The sequence below is a fragment of the Pongo pygmaeus genome, chromosome 11, assembly GCF_028885625.2.
Source record: "Pongo pygmaeus isolate AG05252 chromosome 11, NHGRI_mPonPyg2-v2.0_pri, whole genome shotgun sequence".
In the NCBI taxonomy this organism is placed as follows: Eukaryota; Metazoa; Chordata; class Mammalia; order Primates; family Hominidae; genus Pongo; species Pongo pygmaeus.
In genome coordinates, this window is record NC_072384.2 from 122,437,633 (window position 1) to 122,455,271 (window position 17,639).

Sequence of the window (17,639 nt, forward strand, 5' to 3'; positions counted from 1 at the left end):
ATGAGTGTATATTTAGAAATTATATTCTTGTAATATTTACTAATGTGTCATGACTGTTATAAAACAAATACAAAGGTAGAACATTTTAGAGAACAGTGTAAAAAATAAATTTTGAAAGATCTAGTATTCTTTCTTTATTCCACAATAGGTGATCTTGTTTAGACCCCATGTAGGGGAAGACTGTCATAGAGAGCACCCCTTCAATTTCTGGCCATCTGAACTCCTATCGAGTATTAATCTACTGGAAATATAAAAGTGATAACTTTATTTTAGCTTGATAAATACAAATCAGTCCAATGTGGCCTAAACTATTATTATAAAAATTGTTCTAGAAATTCCTTTATCATAGTGATAACATACAAATCTCTGACTTTTCTCCCTGATGTGTTTCTGGGGAAAGTGCTTTTCTAAAGTCCTCAAGAAGCCACTTCAGTACTTCCTCAGAACATAGTTTCATATCTCTTTGTTCAGTACATTTATCTTTGCTGCTTTTTTAAATGGCACATCATGTTCTACATTTGTGATTTATTTTTTAGCCGTTCTGTCTCCCACAATACAAATTTAAACTTCCAAGGGCAGGCAAAGCGTCTTCTGTGCCTCTCATTCCTCTGTAAGTAATGGGTGATTCTTAGAGTCGTGTTTACTCAGTTCTTCAGAGAAGGAAAGTAATTGATGATCTCACTCTGGTCAGAGAAAGCAAAATAACTTTAATGGTGTCAAACAAATCGCAGTGGCCTTTATTCATAATGCATTCTCTTGAAAGGCCAGCTTGCTGCAAATATATGCCCTGGACCAGCTGAGCAATAAAAAGAACAAGGGTTTGTGACACAATGTTCAGGAAGTCTGCCAGCCACGTTCCTGAGCCTTCTGTAGGGTAGGAAAAGGGCAGCTAGCTTCAAATGCAAGCAAGCCCAGGAGAGAATGAGAAGAGCACAGTGTACCCTCAATACTTGTCAACCCTAACATGGGGATGCACTTGGTCACCATTTTCCAAAAGGAAGGTCAGAACCTCTGAACCTTCCTTGTGCAGAAGTTTTGAAGGTCTGAAGGTGTGTTAGTGGTCCACAGATTCACATTCAAGATACTCAGAACAACAACAAAAAAATCAGGACTAAATTGAGCATTATGATATCATTGTTAGTCATTGCTCCAGTAAAGTAATGAGTTATTTACTATAAAATGTGAAGTACATGGGAGAAAGTATTATGCTGCAAAGGACCATGAAATTTATTTTGTTTCAACAGAAAACACAGTATCTCAGAAATGGAAGAAAATTTCTCTGCCCAACTCCTTTATGTCAATTATTTTTTTATTATTTAATAGGTGAGGAAGCTGAGCATTGGAACTTGTATATTTTCTGAAATACACAAGTAGCTAGTGGAAGTGTCAGGATTGGATTCAGCGCAGAATAACACAAGAGCTAACACCAAGAACTAATTTATTTTATATTTAGTCCTTAGGTCTTTGAAGTATTAATATTTCAGTGTTAAATAGCTGGGGAGGTGGGAAAGGGGATAGAAGCAGAAGAAATGTGTTGATTTGCCGAGTCATTTCAAGACCAAGACTCATATTTACATTTTATTTTTGATTATTACATTTGTGGTAATAAGTTACACCACTATAGAATTACATTATAAAGACAAAAACCACTAACCTCAAGAGTTGTCACCGGTCAGCGTGATCCTGAGGTGTGTGTGTTCGTTTCTCAGGTAAAACATGGCTAAAAGCTTAAGGAGTAAGTGGAAAAGAAAGATGCGTGCTGAAAAGAGAAAAAAGAATGCCCCAAAGGAGGTCAGCAGGCTTAGAAGTATTCTCAAACTAGACGGTGATGTTTTAATGAAAGATGTTCAAGAGATAGCAACTGTGGTGGTACCCAAACCCAAACATTGCCAAGAGAAAATGCAATGTGAGGTGAAAGATGAAATAGATGACATGAAAATGGAGACTGATATTAAGAGAAACAAAAAGACTCTTCTAGACCAGCATGGACAGTACCCAATATGGATGAACCAAACGCAAAGAAAAAGGCTGAAGGCAAAGCAAGAGAAAAGAAAGGGGAAAAGCAAAGCAAAAGCAGTGAAAGTGGCAAAGGGTTTGGCCTGGTAGACTCTTAAAACCTTGGAAAATGCCACATGGGATAGATGACGGATTAGAATGTATACACATGTATTCTTTGATTTCAACTGCCACCAAATGAAAACCATTTGTTTTCCTATTTTAACTTGGCCTTTTCTCTTCAATTCAAATCCAGCATAACTCCTCAAATTTGTTTTGGGAACTTGAATAAAATATTTTCTTTGATACAAAAAAAAAGAGTTGTCACTGTAAATAGCTATGCAAGTACTATTTCAAATCTTTTTCTACGTTAGCCTAATACGCATGCACACACACTCATTTGTATGATACATTTATGCACATATATAAACAAAAATGTTTTTTGTGTCAAAATGGGTACATACTAGGCAAATTGCTCAGTAATTTGCTGTTGTTCACCTAACAATAAATCAGAGATGTCTTCCTATGGCAGCATGCATAGATCTGCCTCGTTCTTTTTAATGGCAATATCATATTTCATAGTATGTATGTACTGTCGCTTATTCTCCTATTGAGGGAAAAGTAGGTCAGTTCCAATTAGTTACTCTTAAAGAAAATGCTGTGTTAAACATATGAACCCCAATTGTGATCCTATTTCTTCAGGTCAAATATCTAAAAATGGGATTGCTGGGTCTTATTGCTGAATTATTTTAACAAGACTTGTAACACAGGTGTTTGGGGTTTTTGTTTTCAGAGGGGATTTTTCCCACACATTTAAGTAAAACCTTTGAGAAACTACTTCAACTAGATGCTGAATTACACCCCTAGTGTGTATTCTCTTGTTTTCTGAGTCCACTTTTAAGATCTCTTAATTATAAGATTTTTTTTAATTTATCTTGAAAAGCAATATAATGAATGAAAAATGAGTACAAGTCCATGAATATTCATGTCCCACAGTACACGTTTGGAAATAACTTTCATTTTCAAACTCTGACCTACTTATGACCTTCAAAGTTATACTACTACATTGTGATACAAAACAGCTTTACATCACAGACTCTAAAACAAAAGAGCAAGTATCAAAGATAGCATATTTGATGATATCAACTGGTCCTTCTTCACCTCTCACTACTCTCTTGATATTTGCTAGGCATCCCTAACATTAAATTTTAAAATCCTTCACATGTGCCAGGTATCACATATACCCCTGAGACAGCAGCAGTTACAAACCTATTCAAGCATGCTGCAGAAAAACTTGATCTTAGTCCATTAGTACTTTGTAGAATTTAAAATTGGAAAAGACTTTAGAATAAAGAGATGAAGAAAGCTAACTTTTACCAGAACACCTGCATGTGTAGACACTCCTTGGAGATCACCTCTTCTGTTTTTCACAGCCTTCTCACAGGGGAACTATCCATGGATCCTAAATAAAGATTGTTCAAGGAAGCTTACACAACTGGTAAATGATGCATCGGGAATGCAAATCCAGATCTTCTGACTCTAAAATCTATGTTCATTCTGTTCCTGGAACTGCCTTTGTAATTGTCCATTTGGAATAAATGTTCTCATCTATACCAGCAGTCTCCAAACTTTTTAACACCAGGGACCACTTTTGTGGAAGACAATTTTTCCACAGACTGGGGGTGGAGGATGGTTTTGGGGTGATTTAAGCACATTACATTTATTGTGCACTTTATTTCTTTTGTTATTACATGATAATATATAATAAAATGATTATTCAACTCACCATAATGTGGAATCAGTGGGAGCCCCAAGCTTGTTTTCCTGCAACTAGACGGTCCCATCTGGGGGTGATGAGAGACAGTGACAGATCATCAGGCATTAGATTCTCATAAGGAGCAAGCAACTTAGATCCCTCACAGGCACAGTTTACAATAGGGTTCATGCTCCTGTGAGAATCTAATGCCACCACTAATCTGACAGGAGGTGGAGCTCAGGCAATAATGCAAGCAATGGGGAGCAGCTATAAATACAGATGAAGCTTTGCTCACCTGCCCCTCACCTCCTGCTGTGCGGCCCAGTTCCTAACAGTCCATGGACGAGTACCAGTCCATGGCCCAGGTGTTGGGGACCCCTGATCTACACCATATAGGTGAGAGAATGTAAGTGTTTTTTCTGAAGCCTGCATAGCTAGCAACAGTTCTAACTTCCAATCCAACATGACATCCAGTGAGATTGATGGGTTTAGTGTGATTTTGCAAATGGCCTTAATCCTGCCTAACACTCAATATTAAAATAGGTTTCTGTCTCCTCCTGCTGCTTCAGAGTCACTATGTTCCTACTTGTCTCCAGGGCCTGGGTTTCTAATGTGGACGTCACAAACATTCCTTCTGTCTAGTTACTTTCTCTCTAAAGCTCTCCATTTCTCCATGGTATGAGCATAAACCACAATTGCATTTTGTGTATTTCTTCCCATTTTTACTGTAGAATTTAAAATCCGGCAATATGTAACACCAATCTTAAATCCACACATGGCCAAAGAGAAAGGAGAAATTGAACAGCATGTTGTGGCTGACATTGCTCAGATACTCCAAGGAACTGGAATAGTAATTTTACAGCTGAGATGGAATTAGGGCTCTCAGTTTCAATGATGAAGAGACAGGTCCCTGTAGTGGCCACTTAGGAAATCATTGCAGTCCCCATTGTCATTAAAAATACTCATAAACTCTTCAGCAATAAAGTCTGTGGCTGCTATCTTCTGGAACTTCTGAAGAGACTGACTGAAACTTCATGTTTCACAGACTTTTTACAAATAACCACTGAATAAACAATAACTTCACCAAAGTTCCACTTAGTTTGATTGTATCTTCAGTTAGCTACTAGATTTGAGCTGTTGCAATCTCTACATTAGATCCACATACTGCATAGCTTTTATCTTTACTAGGAATTTAAGGACTATAAGAGAGCTCTCATTATATTTAAAGCATTCATCAAATGAACAAAACTAAGTGGGTTTAAGTAGAATTTACTGTACACACTAAGAGGAACTAAATAACTGACCCTTTCCTTCCAGTTAAAAGCACCAACTTGAAAATTATGTACTATTGTATTTTCCAGTAAATTGGAGATAATAATCATAGTAGCAATCTTTTGTCTATATATTAAAGAAGACCCAGGGAAAATGAATTGTTTTTTAGTTTTCTTTTGAAATGTATCTCCTACAAATATTTTCTGGAACTCTTCTATATGGCAAAATCTGTAATTCGGGCTTTAGGGCCTCTGTTCTCACTATCTTTCTTGCTACATGGAATGAGCAGAAAGATATTCATGAAAAATTGACTAGGTCCAACTTTCTATGAGTAAAAACAACAGCAACATCAATATTTCAGGATCTGGAAAAAAAACATGGCTATTCTCTTTCCTTGAAAAGATTGTTAGAAATCATGGCATTTTAATGAATTCAAAATAACACAAGAGATTTTTGGGGCTGTTTGGCTTCTGAAAGTGCAGAGATAAATCAGATTTTCCATAACTTATATTTGAGGAAAAGAGATCCGATACTGTCCCTCTGTAGACCCATGGCAGCATGAGGTACAAAGTAACTGGTGATCTTTTCATCACAGTCCTGGTGGACTCCTGGTTTCCAGGCAGTTTCAGCTGTCACATTTGCTTAGAGTTTACTGAGCTGTTTTTAGTTACTCATTCAAATATTCATAAGAAGCGAGGTCTGCGGTTTGCTGTTTGGTAACAACTTCATTTTCGGCTCACACTCAGCTTGTCCTTGCCGACCACTTCTTTGGACCCTGATTTGGCTTTACGTGGTCATGTGGTGTTTCAAGGATAATGGGGTTTCCTTGGGAGTAGGCAAAAAAAAATGTTCCATCTTTTATCTTTGCTTGGCTGGATGATGAAAATAATTACAGGAGACAGTTATGAATTATTTGAGACAAGTGAAATAATCAAACCTATATCAAGCACTGCTTTGTGCTACCCAAGGCGGCAGATCCTTTAATTATTCACCTTGTGAGACTATGTACACCTCAGGAAATACTAAAATGGCAACATATTAGTGCAAATATTTACTCAACAATATTGTTCTTGAATACAATAATGAAAGTATGTTTAATCTCTTGATATGTTCTTGGAAGAAACCGATGGACGGTACCATTCCTTAGCACAGGAGAATCATAACTCTTCATTAGAAACTCTCTATTATTTGATTAAAACTCTGGTTAAATAAATCCTTTAGGTAGACAACTTCTACTGCTTAGTGGGAGGCTAATATCTAATATACAAAATAGCTGCAGTAATAGTATAAATAAGCAGTAGTATAATACACAAAGTGTAGTTCTTTAATGAAGCTATAATATCAGCTATACACTGTAATTTTATCATCTAGGTTGCTGCAAAAAGGCTTGTCAATCAAGATACATTTCTAAAATAACTTTATGCTTTGACATTAAAACTCTGAATTATCTGGGCTATACTGCACACCATATTTAGAGAAAGGGATTTTTTTTTACCAATTTATTATTTACATCAAATAATGCTCATTTTACAAGCAGAAATGTATGCTTTTTTACTGAATTTGCATCTACTTTTTTTAAAGACTACTTTACATTTGCACAGTTCTTCTCAACAGGAATACACATTCTGATGCTCCTGAGAGCATTTGTATATTCTAAAAAAGACTGAGCAGGTAAATTCTGTATTATTTCATTTGGATTAGGGGAAAAAACAACCCTATCTGAGGCAAAGCAAAAAGAATTTCAATCTCACAGCCACTGCCCGATAAAAACCTGGAAAAGCCCATTAATCTCATTTGTTTTCATTATAGCAAGGCTCGTTACCACAACTTTAGTTAAGGAAGTGCCAACATTTACATCAGCAATTATATATCAGCGAAATTAGTTCTAAAAAGTGAAGCTCCTGGTACTATAAACTCTACATTATTTGCTGAGGTCTTTACATGTTGGAATGGAGGAGGGTGCATGTTTTGAATACTTGACAGAATAAACAATTCCTTAAATAACACCTAGCAGACACTGTAAATAATATTAGTTCCTAAATGAAGTACCAACATTTTTACATATATGATATAATGTTTTATCTTTTAAAAGTAGATTTTTTCCTGACATGTTTCTTCCATCTTTGTAAGAAAGTATGAGAAAACGTAAATTCACTCTTTCCTGTTAATCTTTTTAACAGTTCCATGAATGAAAGCACTATCCAAAGTAGAGATTTCAAACACCAGTGGATGGTAAAGGGAATGCATGTTAGAAACACGCTGAGCATTAAACAGAGGCAAAGACAACGAAGACTTCATTAAATCAGAACATCTAGCTCTGGTGACATGAAGGAATCTGAGGACTGTGACCGACAGTCCATGTGGTAAAATGCTGGTCTTCTGTGCAACTTAGAAAAAAGGTTAGAATGAATATTTCAGAAGTGTCCTTCTCACTGAAAGCAAATTTAATTTCAAGCAGTAGGAGCAAATGGATCGTTAAGATTTAGTAGGGTTTCACTTTTTCAAAAATTTAGGTACTGTGGCTACACTGTTTATACTAGGAAAGGCAATCCTTTCTTCCCCACCAGCAATGAGATATCCCAAGGCAGCGTCCAGAAACTGCATCAGTCTAAGGGAGGTAAAATAACTTCCAAAGGGGAGATCTGAATGCCAGGTAGTTCATTCAATGAATGCAGGATGATGATGCACTTAATAATTACAATTATTTATTGAAGGCTTTGTCTGTGACAAGCACTTTACCTCTCTCATCTGATTTAGTCCCCATGTTAACTCAGCAAGGCAAGAATATCTCCATTTTATAAATGAGAAGACTGAGATTCAGACATATTATATGAAATGGTCAAGGTCACCTTCCTAGCAAGTGGCAGAGTGAAAATTCAAACTCAGGTTACCTAAATCCCATCTACATGCCCCTTTCACTATATAATACTGCTTGAAATAATAGTTAATAGGCACTATCCTGTCCTCTGGGACTTGTGGAGACAACTATTTCAGCAATGTGGCACTTATCAAAAAGAAGTTCTATGGAAGTGTGATCCAAATGTAAGTGAATTTTAAGAGAAAAGCCGAAGAGACAAGCTGGATGTGATCCTAGCTGCTGCAGCCAATGGAGACTTTTAAGAGTGAGAAGGAAGCAAACTTGGAAAAAAAGACTTCTGAGCAAAAATCAATGAAAAGAGATAGTCTTATAAAAACCCTGGTCACGCAGTACCAGAAGGCAGTTTGCATTCATTTTAACAGAGGAGTTGTAGACCATGTAAGCCTTAGAAGAACTGTGTCGTAATCTGTAAGGCTAGGAGCATTAGCACAATAGAAATATACTAGATTCATCTTGACAAGTTCAAGACCTTGCTTTGCACATGAGACTGAAAGCTCTCAGTCATTGGTACATAACCAAGATAGAAGAAAATGACCAGTCCATCAGAGTTTGACACGGATCCGCATGGAGTCACTACAGTGGAGCAGAAGATGCTGCTGAGCCAGATACTGATACAAGGGGACTCAGAGCAGGACCAAATGTGAAGCCCAGCCATTCTTCAACGACTGAAACCCAGACATTCTTGTCTAAAGACTCAACCAATCCCATCTCATGAGAAGGAACTGGGAATTAATGTGCCAAAACTACATCCTAATTGATCTATAATATCATTGGAAGTTGTGATAGTTAATATTGAGTGTCAACTTGATTAGATTGAAGGATGAAAAGTATTGTTCCTGGGTGTGTCTGTGAGGGTGTTGCCAAGGAGATTAACATTTGAGTTAGTGGACTGGGAGAGGCAGACCTACTTCTTCTGTCTGCTTTATTCTAGCCACACTGGTAGCTGATTAGATGGTGCCCACCATATAATGGGTACACCACCCACTCAATCCAGGTGGGCACCATATACTCAGCTGCCAGTGCGGCTAGAATAAAGCTGCACTGGTGCCCACCAACTCAATCTGTGTGGGCACCATCTAATCAGCTGCTGGTGCGGCTAGAATAAAGCAGGCAGAAGTTGGAAAAAGCGGACTTGCTGAGTCTTCTGGCTTCCGTCTTTCTCCCGCACTGGATGCTTCCTGCCCTCAATCATCAGACTCCAAGTTCTTCAGCTTTTGGATTCTTGGACTTACACCAGTGATTTGCCAGGGACTCTTGGGCCTTTGGCCACAGACTGAAGGCTGCACTGTTGGCTTCCCTACTTTTGAGGTTTTGGGATTCAGACTGGCTTTCTTGCTCCTCAGCTTGCAGACAGCCTATCATGGAACTTCACCTTGTGACCATCTGAGTCAATTCTCCTAATAAACTCCCCTTCATATATACATCTATCCTATTAGCTCTGTCCCTCTAGAGAACCCTGATTAATACAGAAGTTCATGTATGTATGTATATTTGAGTATAAGTCATTTTCAAAACTTTACATGGTTTAACCTGTTGTATTAGTCTGTTCTCATGCTACTAATAAAGACATACCCAACACTGGGTAATTTATAAACGAAAGAGATTTAATTGACCCACAAGTTCCACATGGCTAGGGAGGCCTCACAATCATGGCAGAAGGTGAATGAGGAGCAAAGTCACGCCTTACATGGAAGCAGGCAAGAGAGCTTGTGCAGGGGAACTTCCATGTGTAAAACCATCAGATCTCATGAGACTTAATCACTACCACAAGAACAGTATGAGAGAAACTACCCCCAGGATTCAATTACCTCCCACTGAGTCCCTCCTAGGACACACGGGGATTATGGGAACTACAATTCAAATGAGATTTGGGTGGGGACACAGCCAAACTATATCACCTATTTATCTGATTTTTTAGTTTTTTAGTCTTCATAAAATCACAAGCTAAAGATTACTGTAAGTAAAAATTAAACAAAAGTACTGAATTAAACGTACCCAAATGATAGTTGAAGGTGTCATTCTGATACCCAGATTGGGGTAGGCTACGTATAATAACATCTAACCTTTTTTTGAGTGTCCACTAGGTTTCAGCAATCCTAATCCTTAAAATAATCCTACAAATAGATATTAATATCATGCTTTATGTAGGAAAGGAAGCTAAATTTAAGAGAAATTAAGAGACTCTCTCAAGATCTTTCAGTTACTGCTTGTAGGATCAAGATTTAGATCCAAAAACAGGCTTTAAAGTCCATGCCATTGTCACACTGCAAGTTACCCACCCCCACAAGATTATGCATCAAAACCCAGAGAGTGGACCTAAGCATTGATAATTATCAGGTGCTTATGCCACCTTTTATTTAAGAAACAAGTTTGAAATCTAATCACAAAATGTTTCAATACTTCATAATTTCCATAAGATCAGGAATCAACAAAAAAGGAAGATGAGTGAAAATATAGTCAATGAACTTTAGAATGAAGCTGTGTGGTGTGGCTTGGCACTGTGTCCCCACCCAAATCTCACCTTGAAGTGTAATAATCCACACGTGTCAAGGGCGGGACCAGGCAGAGATAGTTGAATCATGGGGGCAGTTCTCCCTGTGCTGTTCTCGTGGAGGTGAATGAGTACTCATGAGATATGATGGTTTTATAAGGGGCCTCCCCCTTCAATCGGCACTCATTCTCTCTCCTGCTGCCTTGTGAAGAGGTGCCGTCTGCCATAATTGTAAGTTTCCTGAGGCCTCCCTAGCCATGTGGAACTGTGAGTCAATTAAACCACTTTCTTTATAAATTACCCAGCCTTGGGTATTTCTTCATAGCAGCTTGAGAATGAACTAATACACTATGTTTGACGATACATAATGGTAAAATGAGTGATTAATTCAAATTACATTGTAGAATAATCAACCTAATATGATGTCTGGTATCTAATAAAATGTCCATCATTTTTTATTAATTCTGAGATGAGCCGGATTTTGTGTTTTTGCATTATAAAATCAGAATGCATCTCACAATTGCTATCAGCCAGGTAAAATTGCAAAGTAGTTATCATCACCTGCACATCTTTGAGCTCAGTTGTCATTCTAGTGACTGAACTGGACAATCACAACTCATAAATATTTCTATCAACAAACCATTTCAGGCCCACTTAAGGAAAAAATATGAGTCCTGGCTATTAAGTGAAAATATTCTGTTGGTACCTCAGATAGTCAAGTAAGTACAGGCATCAAATCTTGCAACTAAGGATCAACTGCTTCAAAGAAAATCCCAGAGACAATACTGGAGCATTCTTTTAAGAAGTTCTGCATCATTAACACTCTGAATGGCACAGAGGATGGCAGTGTGAGGAAAATCATGAACACCAGCAACTGAGCCAACAGGATTTCCAGAGAATTGGAGTCTGGATGTGAACAAATTTTAGGAATGCCTTAGCCACTTTTACTTTATTTTCCTTCTCCTTTTGATGTGCACACAGAATGAAGTATCAATTCTAAAAATATTTTTATAATTAAGTCTTAAAATAATTCTCCACAATGTATAAAATAAAAATCCTAACAAGCATCGTGGGTGTGTGCACACGTGTGTGTGAGAGATACAAAATAAGGTACACTTTTCAATTGACAAGGTCTCAGATTTTATAAAATTTGTAAGATTTCCAAATATTTAAGAAATATATTTCAGTCTTATTTCTATTTCTCTGTGTGTGGCTGTATTTTTTCAAGCATAATCTCTGAAATGTTTACACCTTTTAAAGAGACATCAGATATCAGCCTCAACGTTGGAAGATGTTTAGCCCTCTGTTTAGATTAAAAAAAATCTATTTCATTTAGGCCTGAATAGACTTACCAAAAAATGTGGCTTCATCATATTTCTCATTATACAATATTCATAGAACAACCATCCTGCACTCCAAGATGCTGTGCAGAATGTAAAGAATATCCCTCTTTCTAAAAAGCTTACCTTCCAAGACTATGTCCACAGGATAGGTAGCTCTACTTTCTGTTGAACATTTGCCTCATCAAATGACCAGTAATAATGCAAATAATTAGCATAAATATATACCAATTAGTAATATTTACATATACTACATTGGTATATGTAAGTATTTGGTGTCTCTGTTCAAATGCTATAGGTTAATTCCTTTTAGGAGATTTGAAGCTATCGTTTTCAATTCCAGAATTGGAAATAAGACAGAAAGTTTGACAGTGAGGAAAGAAAAGTCTACATAGGAAAGCGAAATTATATGCCTCAATTTCGGTGGAATGAAGATAAAAATTAATATATTGATGTTGTCAACCTTGACCCATGCTCCTTCCACTCCATATATTAAAAAAAAATTGTCTTTGCCCACTCGGCTTTACCTGTACATTTTCCACCCCCCCGGAGTTTCCTTTTTACCAGCCTACTTCCAGGCTTTTATGAGGCCTATGAGGCCAGGTAAGACAATTACGACAAGACACGCGATCAAGGAAGTGAGAGGAAAAGGGAGGATAAGAGAGTTTAGAAAAGGGGAAAAAAGGTAATTTATTAAATTAGCTGAATTGTAAACATTGAAATCAATGAAAAAATCCAAACATAATTTAGAGTGTATAATTTTAAAAAGTCAAAATGTGGATTTCGGTTAGTGTCTGGCCTTCTCTTTCTCAGTAGTATTGTTTCCATAATAGTCCATTTCACAGAAATAAGAAGGAGAATAAAACTTAGAGAAAAAGAGGAGGCCAAAAGGGGCAAGGTAGTGGCTACTTGCAGAAACCTGAAAAATGTATGTGACAAAGGTAAGTTTGAGTTACAAAGAAAAAGCAACAGCAACTTCCCCCTCTGGTCTTTCAGGTGTTATCTAACATCCTTCACACTTATCAAGTAGAAACCTTTTTTAAAAGGTAAGTAGAAAAAAAAGGACAACTGAGTTAAGCAATCATGTCTTGGCTGGTGGAGCATGGGGTTGGGAAATTAGGTGGAAGGGCGATAGTCTACCTGTACAGTAAACTGGGCAATTTCCTCTTCCAAACTGATCTTCCTTATTAGAAAATGTTTCTAAAATAACTGTAAATATGACTTTCTAAATGATAACATAATATAAAATGGGGACTGAGGGGAAATAGCCTACATTTTACTAAAGAATTGTATTTATTTGTTATTTAGGAGAGAAACATGGAGAGTTGTTTCTGCAGAGATGTGTGGGGGAGCATATTACGTGCAAAAGCATCAAAAATTCTTCTAGTTTCAAGTTGTTGCAAATATGCCTGCTTGGCTGCAAACTAAATAGGTATTTATATGTGGTAATAATTTAGGGAATTTATTGTTGATTTTGAGAATCAGAAAGACACTGGGTAATCCCAGGTTACATATCAAAAGTGGAATGATTACCAATTAAAATTTACCATCCTAATTCCAATCTGAAAGACAGACATAAGCTAAGAAGAAGAAAAAGATTCACGATGCACATATTAAAAATATAAAAATGATGCCAGTTACCGTGGCTCATACCTGCAATCCCAGCACTTTGAGAGGCCGGGGTGGGTGGATCACCTGAGGTCGGGAGTATTTGTATTTTATCATCATAATACAAATAAAATACAAATACACAAGCCTGACCAACAAGGAGAAACCCTGTCTCTCCTAAAAATACAAAAATTAGACGTGCATGGTGTATGCCTGTAATCCCAGCTACTCAGGAGGCTGAGGGAGGAGAATTGCTTGAACCCGGGAGGCAGAGGTTGCGGTTAGCCAAGATTACGCCACTGCACTCCAGCCTGGGCAACAAAAGTGAAACTCTGTCTCAAAAAAAAAAAAATATATATATATATATGTGTATATATGTGTGTATATATGTATGTATATATGTATATATATGTGTGTGTATATATATATATATAAATGAATGGTTTACTGATTTTCAATTTTCATTGAAAAACTTGGAGTCCTAGCAAATGACTTGGAGTTGTGTCCAATTACCAAGTTACATACTGTTGCCGAAATTCAGCTGTCTTCCCCAGAGGCATTAATTGAGATTATAGGAGATGCATAGCAAAATTGAAGATTCAGCTTTTTACCTTTTTAAGAGGATTAAAACAGAATTTGGTTGTTTTTAATAAGCTTGTATGTGTACTATGTATCTGCGTGTATATATTGGGTACATACAAGTATGTATCTCTATGTATATTTTTATATGTAGATAAGTTGTGCCTATCTCCTTTGGACCCTAACAACTAAAATGTAATAAATCAACCTTTTGTGCACTAACTAATTTAAGGCTTGACTACTCCACACACTGTGGTTTTAGCACTTACTGGAATCAAATCATAAATACCCTTAATTTTATTAAAATGCAGTTGTTATTTTCCTTTTGCTCTGGCTTATGATGATAAAATACAAAAAAATCAACATACTGTTTCATATTACCCACTTCCAAAACTATATTTCAGATATGGTAATAGAAAAGCTTCTTTCTATACTGGCATCTACTCCAGTTTTCAAAAGCAAATACATAAAGGACATGTTTCAAGAATGAAAAGATGATATAAGCTAAAATAAATAAGTTATTTCTGAGACATAAGTAATAATTGCAATGTAAGTTTTATAAGCCTCAGTGACAGTACTCTGGCAAAGACATCCATTTATCAGTCGAAGCAAGTAATTCCATGTTTTGTGAATGGCAGAATGAGACCAGGTTCGACTGATTTATGAAGTGATTTTTTTCCATTCTACTGAATGATTGAGACAAAGGACCTGCAGCAGTGGTGGTTCATCTTTTCTGTTCAAGTGCCAATTTTTTTTATTACTTTTGTTTTGTTTCTAGTGGAGACATTGTTGCCTCATTCACCTACCTATGTTGAATAAGAAATGTTTAACTCTAGGCTATTCAGGATGAATGGCCCCAAGAAAGTAATTGAATAGTTCCTATCTTTCTTACATCCTGCTTTGAGTATCATATACGGGAAAAGTTTCTGGCCTGGGAGCCAGTGGGGAACAAATTGTATTCATCTTTGTATATTCTTTTAAGTCCAGCATGATCTCTAGGATGTAGGAGGCACTAAAAAGAAATTGTAGAATCAAGTTGAAATGGCCTCTAAACCTGCTGGATAGGCAGCAAACTGTGATGGGGAAGCAAAGAACCACAATCTCATAATCCTGACTTGAGCACTTACAGGCTGGGTAGACTATCGGCAGACTCAGTTTGTTCACCTGTCAAATGGTAATAACCAGTTTCTACCTTATAGGGCTGAAATAGGGATTAAATAACACAGTGCATGTAAACTGCCAGTTACCAAAACAAGGAGGATGGGTCAGGCTATCACTAGGTTTAGGTAAGGGGCCATCTCCAAGGAAGAGAATGGTCTAGAAAAATGACATTCTGTCTTTCCATTCTTCTAACTTTTTTTTTTGAGACAGAGTCTCTCTCTGTCACCCAGGCTGGAGTGCAGTGGTACGATCTCAGCTCACTGCAACCATTGCCTCCCGGACCCAAGCGATTCTCCTGCCTCAGCCTCCTGAGTAGCTGGGATTACAGGCTTATGCCACCATGCCCAGCTAATTTTTGTATTTTTAATAGATATGTGGTTTTACCACATTGGCCAGGCTGGTCTTGAACTCCTAACCTCAAGTGATCCACCTGCCTCAGCCTCCCACAGTGCTGGGATTACAGACATGAGCCACCGCGCCCTGCCCCTTCTTCTAACTTTTATATAGGCAAGTGGATTCCAAGTGTTGTTTTAAAAGGCACACAAACACAAAACACACATGGGCACACGCACGTACAACAATCCCAAAAGGCAGCCTGAAGCCAGAAGGAAATGAAAGGTGGATAGAGACAAGGCCCATCTGTCAATTTGTCTTGGCCATAAACACGGGCCTTGGAATGGCCTCCATATTTTTGCTAATGCTTTTTTGTTCTTGTTTCCCCTCACTCTGCAGCCGCACATCAACTGGGAGAACCAATTCATCCCCTCCCCACCAGCTGCTGCCCAACTCACTGCTTAACCAATCATCATTACAGCCATATAAGGACTCCCCAGAAAGTCAAGGCTCAGGACATCACTCTTAATTCTGTTCTTCTCAGAGTGTGGTACCAGTGCTCCCAGGTGGACCACTACATGGTGAGTACAAAGAGCCTCAGACAAAAGCGTGGAGTATCTATTTTATTTGAGGATTTGGACTACAGAGGAATATCTTTACACTAAGACAAATACAGACATATTATGGAGTAGAATGTAATAATGTCATGAATTTTTCAGACAAAATAATGGATGTTAAAGAAAATTCAAGCAAACTGAGAGAGGGCAGAACCCAAGGCTAGGTCCTAAATGCCCCCATTTCCCAACTCATGAGTATACATACTTCCTTCCCTTGGTCATTCAGAGTAATTTTCAGACAAAGACTGAGAAGCAGTGCCTAGCACATTTTCTTAGATAGACTTCTAAATGTTTCATAAGAAAGTGGGTGTTCTAAGGAAAAAGCTGTGCCCCTGAAGGTAGAATCCCATCGTGCTAAACAGTACAAGCATGTCTAATTCATCACATTTGCCATCTAGATCTATTTTCAATTGCAGATTGATAACATATATTAATAGCATTAATTTTAAAGCAACTAGAAAGTCTATCCGGTAAAAAATATCACATGTAACCACAAATATCTAATTGGTAAAAATTGCTGAATGCAAATCTTCTCTTTTGGCCAAATTTTATGCATTGGTACAATGTTACATGGGTTTTTTTTGTTTTTTTGTTTTTTTGGTTTTTTTAGATGGAGTTTCACTCTTGTCGCCCAGGCTGGAGTGCAATGGTGCATTCTCAGCTCACTGCAACCTCTGCCTCTCGGGTTCAAGCAATTCTCCAGCCTCAGCCTCCCAAGTAGCTGGAATTACAGGCACCTGCCACCATACCTGGCTAAATTTTTTGTATTTTTAGTGGAGACAGGGTTTCACCATATTGGCCAGGCTGGTCTCGAACTCTTGACCTCAGGTGATGTGCCCGCCTCAGCCTCCCAAAGTGCTGGTACTACAGGCGTGAGCCACCACACCCGGCCAATGTTACATATTCTTAATAAAATAAGTTAACAAACATTCCATTCATGCAGCAAACTATTGAGAAGCTACTATGTGCAAATAATTTTGGTTCATACAAAGTGAAATAAAAAGTGGGGTTGTCTTTCAAGATATCCACAATCTAAGCCCTGTGAAACAGAAATAGAATGTAAATCACATACATAATTTTAAATATCTTGATAGCCATATTAATAAAAGGAAAAAGAAGTAACATTAATTTTAATAATTCGGCATTAATCTCAGTAATATATTTATTTAACCCAGTATGTCCAAAATGTCATCATTTCAACATATAATCAAGAAAAAGGATCATTAAGACATTTTACATTCTTTTATTATAGTGAGACTTCAAAATGTATTTTACACTTGCAATACATCTCATTTGGACTAGCCGTGTTACAAATGATCAAAAGCCGCATGTGACTAGTGGTTACTATATTGGACAGCACAGAAATGAATCATTAATAAATACTGATTAAGCACATAATTTAAAAATTGCAGCTGCAATACCAGTTCCTGAAGATACAGTGGTAAATGAGATGTTATCCGTGTCCTCACAGAGCACACATTCTGGCAAATGATGACAAAGAATAAGTAAAAGATAATTATAATACAAATGGTGAGTGTTACAGGAAACAAGCCCAGGAGTGGCGTAGAGACTCTCGGTGGGAATGGGGTTGAGAGCCTGTTAAGGGATG

The 17,639-nt window shown here is 37.4% G+C and overlaps 1 protein-coding gene across 1 annotated transcript; it reads left to right on the top strand.

The window, feature by feature from the left end:
• Positions 1 to 1,681: 1,681 nt before the first annotated feature.
• LOC129031506 (protein LLP homolog) lies at positions 1,682 to 2,245 on the top strand. The gene has a single exon (XM_054478077.2). The coding sequence runs from the start codon at positions 1,717 to 1,719 to the stop codon at positions 2,104 to 2,106; it is 390 nt and encodes a 129-aa protein (XP_054334052.1). The 5' UTR covers positions 1,682 to 1,716; the 3' UTR covers positions 2,107 to 2,245.
• The last annotated feature ends 15,394 nt before the right edge of the window (positions 2,246 to 17,639 follow it).

What these genes read in the sequence shown, in the direction of transcription:
- LOC129031506 (XM_054478077.2), top strand. Translation starts at nt 1,717, where the DNA reads ATGGCTAAAAGCTTAAGGAGTAAGTGGAAAAGAAAGATGCGTGCTGAA.